Consider the following 12829-nt stretch of genomic DNA (forward strand, 5'->3'; position numbering starts at 1 on the left):
ATTTGTCCAGTATGAAAAACAATTTTTGCAAAATATCTCAAACACACAAAGAATGAAAATGTGTACCGAATGAATTGAAATGAGCAAATCATTAAATTTATACAAGAGTCAAAAATCATACACAATGTCTAGCCTTTCTTCTGAAAACACATTCACTTATTTCAATTGACAATGATCGCTCGAAAATAAAGACAAAATCTTTGATTTAGCTATGACGTCACTGGTTAAAACCGACGGGTTGTATCCCATTCTTCAGTTGACCCAACAAAATTTATCAGTAGTCCGAATAACGTCAAATGGAAGTTCTAAACATTATCTCTCTTATATGTATGTTACTTTACGAAAAAGTGTAACGTATATTGGTAGTGAAAACCTTATTTGTATGGCTTTCGAAACCTGACACATGTATTTTATAACCTGACACAAATATGTGACGACCATTCGGGAGGACGACGGTTCAATCCAGCGTCCAGTCATCCTGATTTAGGTTTTCCATGATTTCCCTAAATCGCTCCAGGCAAATGGCGGGATGGTTCCTTTGAAAGGGCACGGCCGACTTCCTTCCCCGTCCTTCTCTAATCCGATGAGACCGATGATCTCGCAGTTTGGTATTTTCTCCCCAAACGACCCAAAGCCCCCACCTTCCAATGAATATATTAAATCAATTGAAAGTAATACTCATCAAATTGACAGATTCTTGGACCTCATAGTGCTGACTACTTTTTGATCAAGCAGAAACCTCTTTTCATACGTGAATCATACAGAATGGGATAAAACCCGTCGGCCTTGAAAAATGACGCCACACGTTACCGCAGATGATGTACTGTAAAACACATAGACATGTCGACAAACAAAGGAATGGAAAACACATCATAGACGAATACCCCGCATATCCATATTTCGAACGTAATTTTATACATTTTATATATATTTTCTCAGTGGAAAGTCCTAGTTTACCATTCTTCAATTGATCGATATACGACGGCTGAAGGATAGGGTACTAGTACTAGCGAAGGCGAAAAAAGCGACAAACGTAAAATTTGTGTCCTGTTCTTCAGTTAACCCATATAGGTCAGCTGAAAAATAGGATGCTAATACTAGCGAAGGTGAAAAAAATCGACAAACGTAAAATTTGTATCGTGAACCTCAGTTGGTCTATATATGCAAACTGAAGAGTAGGATACAACCTTCATAGTTCCACCAGGACACAAGGAGGCCGTGTTATGTATGCTGCCTTCTTTGCTTTCGTTAGAAGTAGATTCCTACTCTTCAGTTGGCCTACATAGTGCAGGATACGAAGCAACTGCAGAGGAAACAGTAATTGAAACGTCTCACTTTGAGACAAATGTGCAATTCAATATATGTAACAAATGATTTAAAATTATCACAAGGGACAGAGAGCATACGCAATCACTACGTTTACATGGGACACATCTTCCGAAAGACGAAAACCGGTTTCGCTGTTGTGTTTACATTTTAAGGTCTGAGTGGATTTCCTAGCCCAGTTAAATGTGGGGCTTGGGAAACAACTGTCACAGCTCCTGAGTTAGTCAGCACAATCACTATTTCTCTTCAATTAGACGGGCTGTAAACAGATTTAGTTTAAAATTTGTACTTATCCTTCACTGTAGAAAAAGCTACTCTGTCCATATTAGCCGAAAATTTTTAAAAACAGGACGAAATCTGACAGCCCAAACACATTTCAAAAACGGTTCCTTTACTTGGGATCGAAACTCGATAGCGGAATTGGAAAACCGGCAACTATAAAAGCGGATTTCCAGAATCGATTTTGAAGGGTTTGCATGACCAGCCAGAAGCGGAATTGGGAAATGGGTTTACAAAATCCAGTTTCGGGAGCCCCATGTAAACGAGGTGAATATCTCTCTCTTAACACATTCACTTATTTTTATTTACGATTATGACGATTTGCCACAGTAGATTTATCTACGGCTCGTAAATAAACAAATAATATCTAAATAAACAAGTAATATATAAACAAATAATATATAAACAAATTTCATTCTTTAGGAATACCAATTCTTCATTATCTGTTCTTATAACACTATGGATTTTACGTTTCACAGTGCGGATATCGCGTTATACAGCTCTATGCATTCTAATAAAAATGTTCGCTCATGTTGCTTCGCGTTCGTTTCAAATTTTCCACGCTCAGTGACATTGACAATAACATTAATCTGAGAATACGAAGGATAGCACGTGGTAGGCTGGCAACGGATATTGCGCAACACTGACCACTGACAACAGATGGCCCAATATTTGCGGACAGCGCAAAATATTTCAAAAAATATCTGTGTTCTTCATATTACTGCACATTCTCACACCTACACCTTCAATATTTTTGCGCTTCAGGAAAAAATTGCTCAATTTTATTGACCGTCGAGGGGCCGCTTAAGTTTTCTGTTGCCATAGCAATAACCAGACGATTCATTGCGAAGTTCTCTGATGTTTTTAGTTGCTTAACTTTGAGGCATAAATGGAGGACGAATTTCAAAACTTCCTGCAGAAAGTGAACGAAGTCGGTATGTTGTGAAAGAAAAATGTTTCACATCTACCATATGATAAATCGTGAAACTGGCTACAGTAATTTGTTATGACAGTATTAAGCTGTTATCCAAATCGAGGCCACTCAACAACATTCTAATCAGTGAGTTTCATTGGCCACTTTGCGATTATGATTTGATTGTGAGGACGCCGCACCCCACCACCCCCCACCGTCGTTGGTGTGGTGTGGTGTGACAGTGTTGTGATCAATCAGTAGACACTGTCACTTACTAGCATTCACATTAGTTCGCTATTGAAGAACACAGCGGTAACAATAATGTAGCTTAATGTTATGGGACAAGCATTGCATGATAGTTCGGTACGAGACAGCAAGCGTTTTCGTTATTATGCCGTTGTATATGTTTAAGTCATCTTCATTTCTTAATTATGAAGTCGTTATATTATTGTGTGTTGTAGAACAATCTCCATTGAGTTTACCAATAGCTTCTGAATGACCTTGGGCACTGCACTGAGTACTTTTGAGACAACCATTGGCAAGTATTCACGCATTTGTTAATTCAATTTCTTGGTCTCTTTCTCATCCTTGTTGTAGCTATTGTAATTCTGGATTTCATGATTCTCACTGGAAGTTCAGATTAAATGAATGTGACAGTTATTAACATACAAACAAATATAAGAGTTGCAGAGTTCTTTCTTACTTGCATCACCTCTAATTGATCTCACGATTTTCTTTGATTTCTTTGGAAGTAATAAGTGTGCTCCTGCAATGCACTTCTTGCTTTTCTCCCCCTCTTCTTGATCTGATGATTTCCACTGATTCTTTGATCCCTTCTGAAGTAACAGTGTCCTACAGCGTGGTGACAGATCTCATAGCAACAGCAGTTCTTGGCCGATTTTACTGTAGAAATAGCGTAGTATGAGAAGTTTTGAAAGGCCATAGACATTGAATTAGAAAGCTGGGAACTCGGGCTCAGTTCTCAAACACTTAGCTGAACATAAGTTTAATATAACATCATTTAAAATACAAATTGGTGCTCAGTGTGGATCCATTTAATTGCTTGGCATGCATCAATATTGTTGGACAGTTTGTCCCATACAAAAATGAGCATGTCTGGTCTCTGATACCTCTACTGCTATGATCTGATTTAGCAGCTAGTTGGAAGTGGAGACCCACAAATATTATATTTAAGAAACATCACACTTAATGAGGTCAGCAGGACAATGTACATTTTCACATCATTTGGCCCCTTATGATGTATCAATCACTAACAAATTGTGTTACGAAAACATTAATGAGAATTTTTGCGAAAGTAATTAAAAACAAACTGGAAAACATTTTAGAACCCAAGAAGAACAATGTGGATTCACGGCTGGGGGATCATGTGTAGATCATATTTTCACATTACAACAGATTTTAGAGAAACATAGGGAAAAATCAAAAAATATAGGATTAATTTTCATAGATCTAGAAAAAGCGTATGATACTGTTCCAAGAAAATTACTTTGGAGAGCACTAGAGATGGCAAACATAAACTCTTCCTCGATTAAAATAATACAGAGATATATAAAGATAAAATTTGCCGAGTGAAAGTTGGTAATAAAGTTTCACAGAAATTTAGAATAAGCAAAGGTCTTTGACAGGGTTGTCCCATGTCACCACCATTATTTAAAACCTATATAGATATTAGCCTTAGAACATGGTCTCGTAAATGTAATAGTATGGAATTAGAAATAAGAGATGGAGTTTATCTAACATCATTTATTGTTTTCTGATGATCAAGTAGTCATAGCCCAAGATGGGGAGGATGCTAACTATATGTGCAATCAACTACCAGTAGCATACAAAACTTGAGATTTGAAGATTAATTACCAACAAACAGAATACTTGACTAATGATTCAGATGAGCTATACATTGAAGGAAAGAAAACCGAAAAGATAAACACTTCCTGTTGTTTGGGATCCATTTTAGAAATCTAGAGAAAAATCATAATCAGAAACCAATAAAAGAATTAGTAGCGGACAGAAGGTCACTGGGATGCTTAACTCAGTCTTATGGAGCAGGAATGTAATGAGCAGAACTAAAAAATTAATATACAAATCCATATTAGAGAATGTGGTTCTGCATGGAATGGAGACCTGGACAATTAACCCGAAGCACATTAAAAAATTACAAGCTCTAGAGATGGACTTCTGGAGAAGGTCGGTGAGAATCTCCAGGAAAGAAAAGATAAGGAACACTGAAATAATAAGGAGAATGGAAATAAAAGAAAGAATATATGATGTAATGGATATGAAGAAATTACAGTGGTACGGGCATGTACGATGGAGAAAAACAGAATACCAAAATTGAAACTAAAGTGGGAACCGGAGGGGAGAAGAAGAAGACGGTGACCTATGACCATCTGGCTCCAAAATGTTCAGCACACAATGAGGAGAATAGGTGCAGAGGAAGAGGACACACAAGATCGAAACACCTGGAGGAATATTTTGAAAATATAGTTTAAGAAGTTCAAATTCTGAAGGTGGCAGGGGTAAAATACAGGGAGCGAAAGGCTATTTACAATTTGTACAGAAACCAGATGGCAGTTATTAGAGTTGAGGGGCATGAAAGGGAAGCAGTGGTTGGGAAGGGAGTGAGACAGGGTTCTAGCCTCTCCCCGATGTTATTCAATCTGTATATTGAGCAAGCAGTAAAGGAAACAAAAGAAAAATTCGGAGTAGGTATTAAAATCCATGGAGAAGAAATAAAAACTTTGAGGTTTGCCGATCACATCATAATTCTGTCAGAGACAGCAAAGGACTTGGAAGAGCAGTTGAACGGAATGGATAGTGTCTTGAAAGGAGGATATAAGATGAACAACATAAGCAAAACGAGAATAATGGAATGTAGTTGAATTAAGTTGGGTGATGTTGAGGGTATTAGATTAGGAAATGAGACACTTAAAGTAGTAAAGCAGTTTTGCTATTTGGGGAGCAAAATAACTGATGATGATCGAAGTAGACTGGCAATGACAAGGAAAGCGTTTCTGAAGAAGAGAAATTTGTTAACATCGAGTATAGATTTAAGTGTCAGGAAGACATTTCTGAAAGTATTTGTATGGAGTGTATCCATGTATGGAAGTGAAACACGGACGATAAATAGTTTGGACAAGAAGAGAATAGAAGCTTTCGAAAAGTGGTGCTACAGAAGAATGCTGAAGATTAGGTGGGTAGATCACGTAACTAATGAGGAAGTGTTGAAGAGGATTGGGGAGAAGAGAAGTTTGTGGCACAACTTGACCAGAAGAAGGGATCAGTGGGTAGGACATGTTCTGAGGCATCAAGGGATCACCAATTTAGTATTGGAGGGCAGCGTTGAGGGTAAAAATCGTAGAGGGAGACCAAGAGATGACTACACTACGCAGATTCAGAAGGAGGTAGGTTGCAGTGGGTACTGGGAGATGAAGAGGCTTGCACAGGATAGAGTAGCATGGAGAGCTGCATCAAACCAGTCTCAGGACTGAAGACCACAACAACAACAGTTTAAGAATGTTTATTCTTTGCATTGTAATTTCTGAGTAAATTATTATGTTGGAGATAAGCCTCTGTAATGAGGAAAAGCTCAAAACAATAATAAAAAAATAACTTTGTATGGAATGGCAATTTCTATGAACAGCTGGAAGGCATCACCATAGGTAGTACACTTAGTCCAGTAGTTACCAATTTGTTCGTGGAACATTTTAAAATACAGATGTTGGACATGGCACCTTGTAAACCTAGTATGTCATACAGATACATTGACAAAACCTTCACTATATAGAACCATTCGGAGGAGCAGCTCAGTGACTTTCTAAGATGTCAGAGCAGTTTCCATGCTAACATTAAACTTACTGTGTAGATGGAAAAGGATTCATAGCTATTGTTTCTTGAAGTGGTTAGAGGAACGATGAGAATGTGGGACCACAATATGTACTGAAAACTGACACACACTGTCTGATACCTTTTCAGCCATTCAAAGCATCACCTAGACCACAAAAGTGTACAATCAATACTCTTGTGTGGAACTATGAAAAAAATAAGTGAAATATACAAACTGAGTAGTCCACGCGCAAGGTAAGCAACATCAAGGAAAGTGTGAGCTTACGAGTGCCGTGGTCCCATGGTTAGTGTGAGAAGCTGTGGATCGAGAGGTCCTTGGTTCAAGTCTTCTCCCGAGTGAAAAGTTTAATTTTTTATTTTCAGACAATTATCAAAGTTCAGGCACTCGCACATAATCAACTTTGCTCTCCAAAATTCTAGGCCATGTTCAGATTTGCTTGGACATATGCAGGATTTGACGGTCTACACACAGAAACATTTGAAAGCGTAAAAAAAAAAAAAAAAAAATAAATAAAATAAAATAAAATGTTTTGACAGAGCACAGGGAAAACTGTGTGACTGTGAAACTGTTGCACTCATTTGTTGCAGTTTATCTGACACTCATATTTTCATCACTTTTTTGGGAGTGATTATCCCATCCACAAGAAAACCTAAATCGGGCAAGGTAGAAGAATCTTTTTACCCATTCGCCAAGTGTGCAAGTTAGGTGGGTTGACAACATATTCCTGTCATGTGACACACATGCCGTCACCAGTGTCGTATAGAATATATCAGATGTGTTTTCCTGTGGAGGAATCGGTTGACCTATGACCTTGCGATCAAATGTTTTCGGTTCCTATTGAAGAAGCACGTCCTTTCGCCTACTAATCGCACGGTTATGCAGTGCAGTCGCAAAACACAGACACTAAACTTCTTACAGTGAACAGAGACGTAAATGAATGAACGGACGGATCGTAACTTTGCGAAAGAAAAGAAAGTAAAATTTTCACTCGAGGGAAGACTCAAACCAAGGACCTCTCGTTCTGTAGCTGCTCACTCTAACCACAGGACCACAGCACTCCTCAGCTCACATTGTCCTTGATGTTGCCTATCTTGCGCATGGACTACTCAGTTTGTACATTTTGCTTATTTTTTCATAGTTCCACACAACTTCTTCCTGTTTTCTCGATTGATCTGTGTTCAGTTTTTCAAGGCCTATCCACTGTGTCAATTTATAACTAACTCTGAGGCGGGTGCGATGGGGAGGTTCCCTTGTTAGGAACAACAGGTACTCCACTTGTTGCTTAAGAAGTGTCATGTAATTCGACGCCTGGAAAGGTGACAAATTGGAAGAGGAAATGTTGGGTATGGCCTTTCTGCCAGACATCGCTATGATGATGGACAGAGTGGTCTGTATATTACACAAACATAGTGTACAGACTTTACAAATTGACCATGAAGATCAGAGAGCGTCTCAGATTGGAAGAGGGCAAAGGGGACCCACTTGCAATGTCAATAGTAAATTGTATACTGTGCACATGTTGAAAAGTCTATGTTGGAGTGATCAGATGGTTCATCAATACCAGGATCATTAAACATAATGGTATTGCATGTGGAGCAGTCCATCATGGCAGAGCATGTGTTATGTGAACTGACCACAAAATAAAATTCTCTGACATGCAAGTTCTCACAGTGGAGAAGAGCAGTCTTGCCCATTTGTTCAGGGAAGCCATTGAAATTCACAAACATGAAAATCTTTGCAAGAAAGAAGAAAGCCTTAAGTTAAATGGATACTAGATTCCCATGCTGCAGTGAATATACTTTGCAGGTAATGAGGAGAGACAGTGATTATGATTAGGTAAAGGCCCTGAAACATTGGAATGTTAGGTACAAATAATCTCAAGGCATGGGCTTTACTCCAGTCTGCCTCCAACCAGAAGATGATCTTTGACAATACCAGCCACTCATACTGGTGAAACTACAGAAAAATCATTAAATAGAGGTCAGCTGGAGATTTTGAGATGAAAACCAATAGACAGTATGTCAACCAGTGGTCATGAAAGCCTCAACAGTTTTGTTTTATGCTATGGTAGCTACTGAGGCACATAGTACTTCTTGATCTTAAACAGCTTATGGATCAAATGACATACCAGCATTTTAGGAATTGAAATAACTGATAGCTATCCTAAAGAAAGTACATCTCAAGAATAGTCCAAGGAATTAGATTACACTCTAGAGATTTTATAAGGAAAATACACCACCAATCACAGGAACAATGGAACAGGGTGTAGACAATTACTCAAAGGAATGTAGTAAGATTCCCTGCTTGTTTTCAACTTGAACTGCTGTGAAAACTGTGGAATCATGGTTTAACGGAGACAGAATGAGCAAATAGCACCAGAGCTCTGTAATAAGAATATGATTAGGGCATGGCTGTTAGACCATTCACACTTATAACATTAAAGTTGTTGATTCACTAATGTGAAGCCAATTCAATGAAGAAGATGTTGACTTAAATTATGTAATTTTAGCATGCGTCAAATGCTGGCTACAGCAATGAGAGTTATATCAAAAGTTGAACCGGCTGAAGATTCCTTTGCTAACACCCATTAATATGTTTTTATGTATGAATGTTATAAGGGTTTATTACATTATTGGAGCATGTCTCAAAGATACAGACACCTGTATTTAGTTATATATGTATATATATTTTAGTTTGTTATAGATAACTACACTCCTGGAAATTGAAATAAGAACACCGTGAATTCATTGTCCCAGGAAGGGGAAACTTTATTGACACATTCCTGGGGTCAGATACATAACATGATCACACTGACAGAACCACAGGCACATAGACACAGGCAACAGAGCATGCACAATGTCGGCACTAGTACAGTGTATATCCACCTTTCGCAGCAATGCAGGCTGCTATTCTCCCATGGAGACGATCGTAGAGATGCTGGATGTAGTCCTGTGGCATGACTTGCTATGCCATTTCCACCTGGCGCCTCAGTTGGACCAGCGTTCGTGCTGGACGTGCACACCGCGTGAGACGACGCTTCATCCAGTCCCAAACATGCTCAATGGGGGACAGATCCGGAGATCTTGCTGGCCAGGGTAGTTGACTTACACCTTCTAGAGCACGTTGGATGGCACGGGATACATGCGGACGTGCATTGTCCTGTTGGAACAGCAAGTTCCCTTGCCGGTCTAGGAATGGTAGAACGATGGGTTCGATGACGGTTTGGATGTACCGTGCACTATTCAGTGTCCCCTCGACGATCACCAGAGGTGTACGGCCAGTGTAGGAGATCGCTCCCCACACCATGATGCCGGGTGTTGGCCCTTTGTGCCTCGGTCGTATGCAGTCCTGATTGTGGCGCTCACCAGCACGGCGCCAAACACGCATATGACCATCATTGGCACCAAGGCAGAAGCGACTCTCATCACTGAAGACGACACTTCTCCATTCGTCCCTCCATTCACGCCTGCGCGACACCAATGGAAGCGGGCTGCACGATGTTGGGGCGTGAGCGGAAGATGGCCTAACAGTGTGCGGGACCGTAGCCCAGCTTCATGGAGACGGTTGCGAATGGTCCTCGCCGATACCCCAGGAGCAACAGTGTCCCTAATTTGCTGGGAAGTGGTGGTGCGGTCCCCTACGGCACTGCGTAGGATCCTACGGTCTTGGCGTGCATCCGTGCGTCGCTGCGGTCCGGTTCCAGGTCGACGGGCACATGCACCTTCCGCCGACCACTGGCGACAACATCGATGTACTGTGGAGCTAGCGCCATTCGATGGCCAACACCGCGGTTCCTGGTGTGTCCGCTGTGCCGTGCGTGTGATCATTGCTTGTACAGCACTCTCGCAGTGTCCGGAGCAAGTATGGTGGGTCTGACACACCGGTGTCAATGTGTTCTTTTTTCCATTTCCAGGAGTGTATATCAGAATATGTAAACAGTAAATCTGATGTTAATAAATATAACTGCTTAATAAGTGGATATCACCTAAAAGCAAATAAATAAATAAGAAAGGAAGTTAAAATAACTTCCTAGCATTAGGCAAGAACATCCTGTTAGTGAAAACCATTCTGCAGTGGACTTTGTGACATGGTATTGCATGCTGCAGTCATTGTTGAAAGGTCAACTGAAGAATGGGATACAACTCATCAGCTTTGAGCAATGATGTCACATTTTAGTCATAGATATTAGTTGTTTATTTTCAAGCCATAGATAATAAATTGATTGTCCTCTATGGCAAAGGGTCATAATAATAAATAAAAATAAATGAATGTGTTATTGAGAGATAAATATTGTGTTTGGTTTTTCTCGCTTGTGGTAATTTTAAATCATTTGTGTACACATTTTGAAATATACCTTCATCTGATAACGAGTTGTTCCAGTTGCTGTTTCCTCGGCAGTTGATTCATATCCTGTACAATGTAGGTCAACTAAGGACCAGGATGCTAGGAGCAGCATAACGCTGGCATCTTTTATCCCAGTTGAACTATGAAGCTTGTATCCTATTCTTTGGTTGACCTATATAGGCCAGCTGAAGTACAGGATACAAATTTTACATCTGATTTTACATTGTCATTTTTTCCTTTTTGCTGATACTACTATCCTATTCTTCAGTTGATACTAGTACTTGAGAAGGTGAAAAAACCAATATACGTAAAAATTGTTGGTAGTTGATCAACTGAAGTACGGGATATAAACTATGTATGTCAACTGATGTATTTCATATCAGTGTTACTTAAGTCTCTTTGTTTCTCTTTTACTAGCACTAGTATCCTGTCCTTCAGCTGACCTGTATAGCTCACCTGAAGAACTGAGTACTAGGACTTTCTACTGTGAAAAAATGATATGTGTAAAATCACTTTCACAGTATCTGTTTTCTCTGTACTCCACCCCCTTGTTTCTCAACATTTGTTTATGTCTTTGCTATGCATCATCTATGGTAATGTCATGGCATGGCATGGCAGGGTGGGGGTACTAGGTAATGTCTGATTGCAATCAGAGGTAATGGTCTAAGAAAGGTTGGGAACCATTGACCTAGTCTGTGTTCTTTTAGGTACTGCTCTCTAAGGCAGATGCATCCAGATTGGAAATTGATCAGTGGAGCGCAAGTTGTTGTCCTCTTCCCACTGACCACTGAGTGTGGGCTGGAGAGCAGAACAATAGATTGATGACAGGCAATAACCCTGTGGCATTACTGAACTGTGTGTCTCGTCCCATGTTAAGAAAGCATAAATCTTCTGAAAGCAAGAGGCTCCCAACAGCTTTACACAAGGTTTGTGTGATGGTGGAGCTCTATAGCATATTGTGTGTGTTGCAGTCACCAGATAGTTGAAATTGACAAGGATATTGTTTGATGAGGTTATTGAGAGAATCAGCCTCTAGAGCTTCATTAAGAGCTAAGTATAGGGAACATCCTATATGATATGTGCACCATTGTGACTACTACTTGTGAAGACTGGTAATAATCAATAGTGAATATCACTCCACAACCTTTGGCTCTTTCCCCTAGAAGACTTTAACCCATGAGTGCAGGGACATTGGTATCTTTGAGATGAGTCTCCTGGAGACATAAAATCATGTGTCTAACATGTGCCAAGAGTTATAAATCCTCCACATGAATGTTCTATTGGAGCATGCAAGACATTCATTGGTGAGGTATTTCTACTGCTGTACTCTTATCTTGCTTCTGAGGCTTTAAGTGTACAACCTATTGGGAATTTGAGGAGAGACTTGTATGTTCGCTCTAGCAGACTGTATATTCCATTGTTTCTGCAGTTGAGCCCACCTCATATTTCTCTGACAGCACAAGTGAAGCATGGTCACAGGGCTTGAGACCCCATTTTTCAATTTTTTTGTGACAACACTGAACATCTTTATACACCGAATGGCAAAAGTTTCACAGTTTTTCATTAGGCTATTGAGGTCAGATTTTTGGTGCTGCCAGAGCTTGCTGCAGCTGACTTGGTGGCTACTGGAGAGGAAGCAGTGACCTTATGAGTGCACTGGCAAGAACATGTATTTGCACTGGTGCTACTAGTCTGTGTTTGTGTTGCTGTGTCAACTTTTATTATGAGAATAATGAAGTGAAAGTATACAGCATTAATAAATTTACAAGTTTCTTTGCTTCACTATGAAGTACTCTCTTGCTGATTTTGATCTGTCTTTTCTTTGAGGAATAGAGAACTAACACATTCCAGGCAGTGTGACATCTACATCAAATCATGCAGACTGGAGGAGCCATGTATATAACACAGACCAGATGGAAGAGCACTCGTCTGTGAAGAATGAAGATTCTAGGCCTGAGTCCAAATCTGGCACATAGGTTTAATCTTCCAGGAACTTTCAAATTAATGCACAATCTGCGGCAGAGTGAGAATCCATTCTGGAAACTAGGATGTGGCCGAGTCATTACTCTGCAATATCAGTTCTTCCAGGACTGCTAGTCCTG

General features: G+C 39.8%; 1 protein-coding gene across 7 annotated transcripts in view; it reads left to right on the top strand.

Moving 5' to 3' along the window:
* The first annotated feature begins 1710 nt into the window (after positions 1 to 1710).
* The window catches only part of LOC126277952 (tetratricopeptide repeat protein 12-like), a 101721-nt gene continuing 90602 nt past the window's right edge, over positions 1711 to 12829 (top strand). For 2 of the 7 annotated variants that reach the window (XM_049977557.1, XM_049977560.1), the window contains exon 1: positions 2435 to 2540. In XM_049977557.1, the coding sequence (XP_049833514.1) occupies positions 2495 to 2540 (46 nt within the window). In that variant the 5' untranslated portion in view covers positions 2435 to 2494. Of the gene's footprint in view, positions 1873 to 2200; positions 2882 to 2979; positions 3057 to 12829 lie in introns of those variants that run through there. The other 5 variants (XM_049977562.1, XM_049977559.1, XM_049977558.1 and 2 more) reach the window with 5 other exon arrangements.

Source organism: Schistocerca gregaria, chromosome 6, assembly GCF_023897955.1.
Source record: "Schistocerca gregaria isolate iqSchGreg1 chromosome 6, iqSchGreg1.2, whole genome shotgun sequence".
Lineage (NCBI taxonomy): Eukaryota > Metazoa > Arthropoda > Insecta > Orthoptera > Acrididae > Schistocerca > Schistocerca gregaria.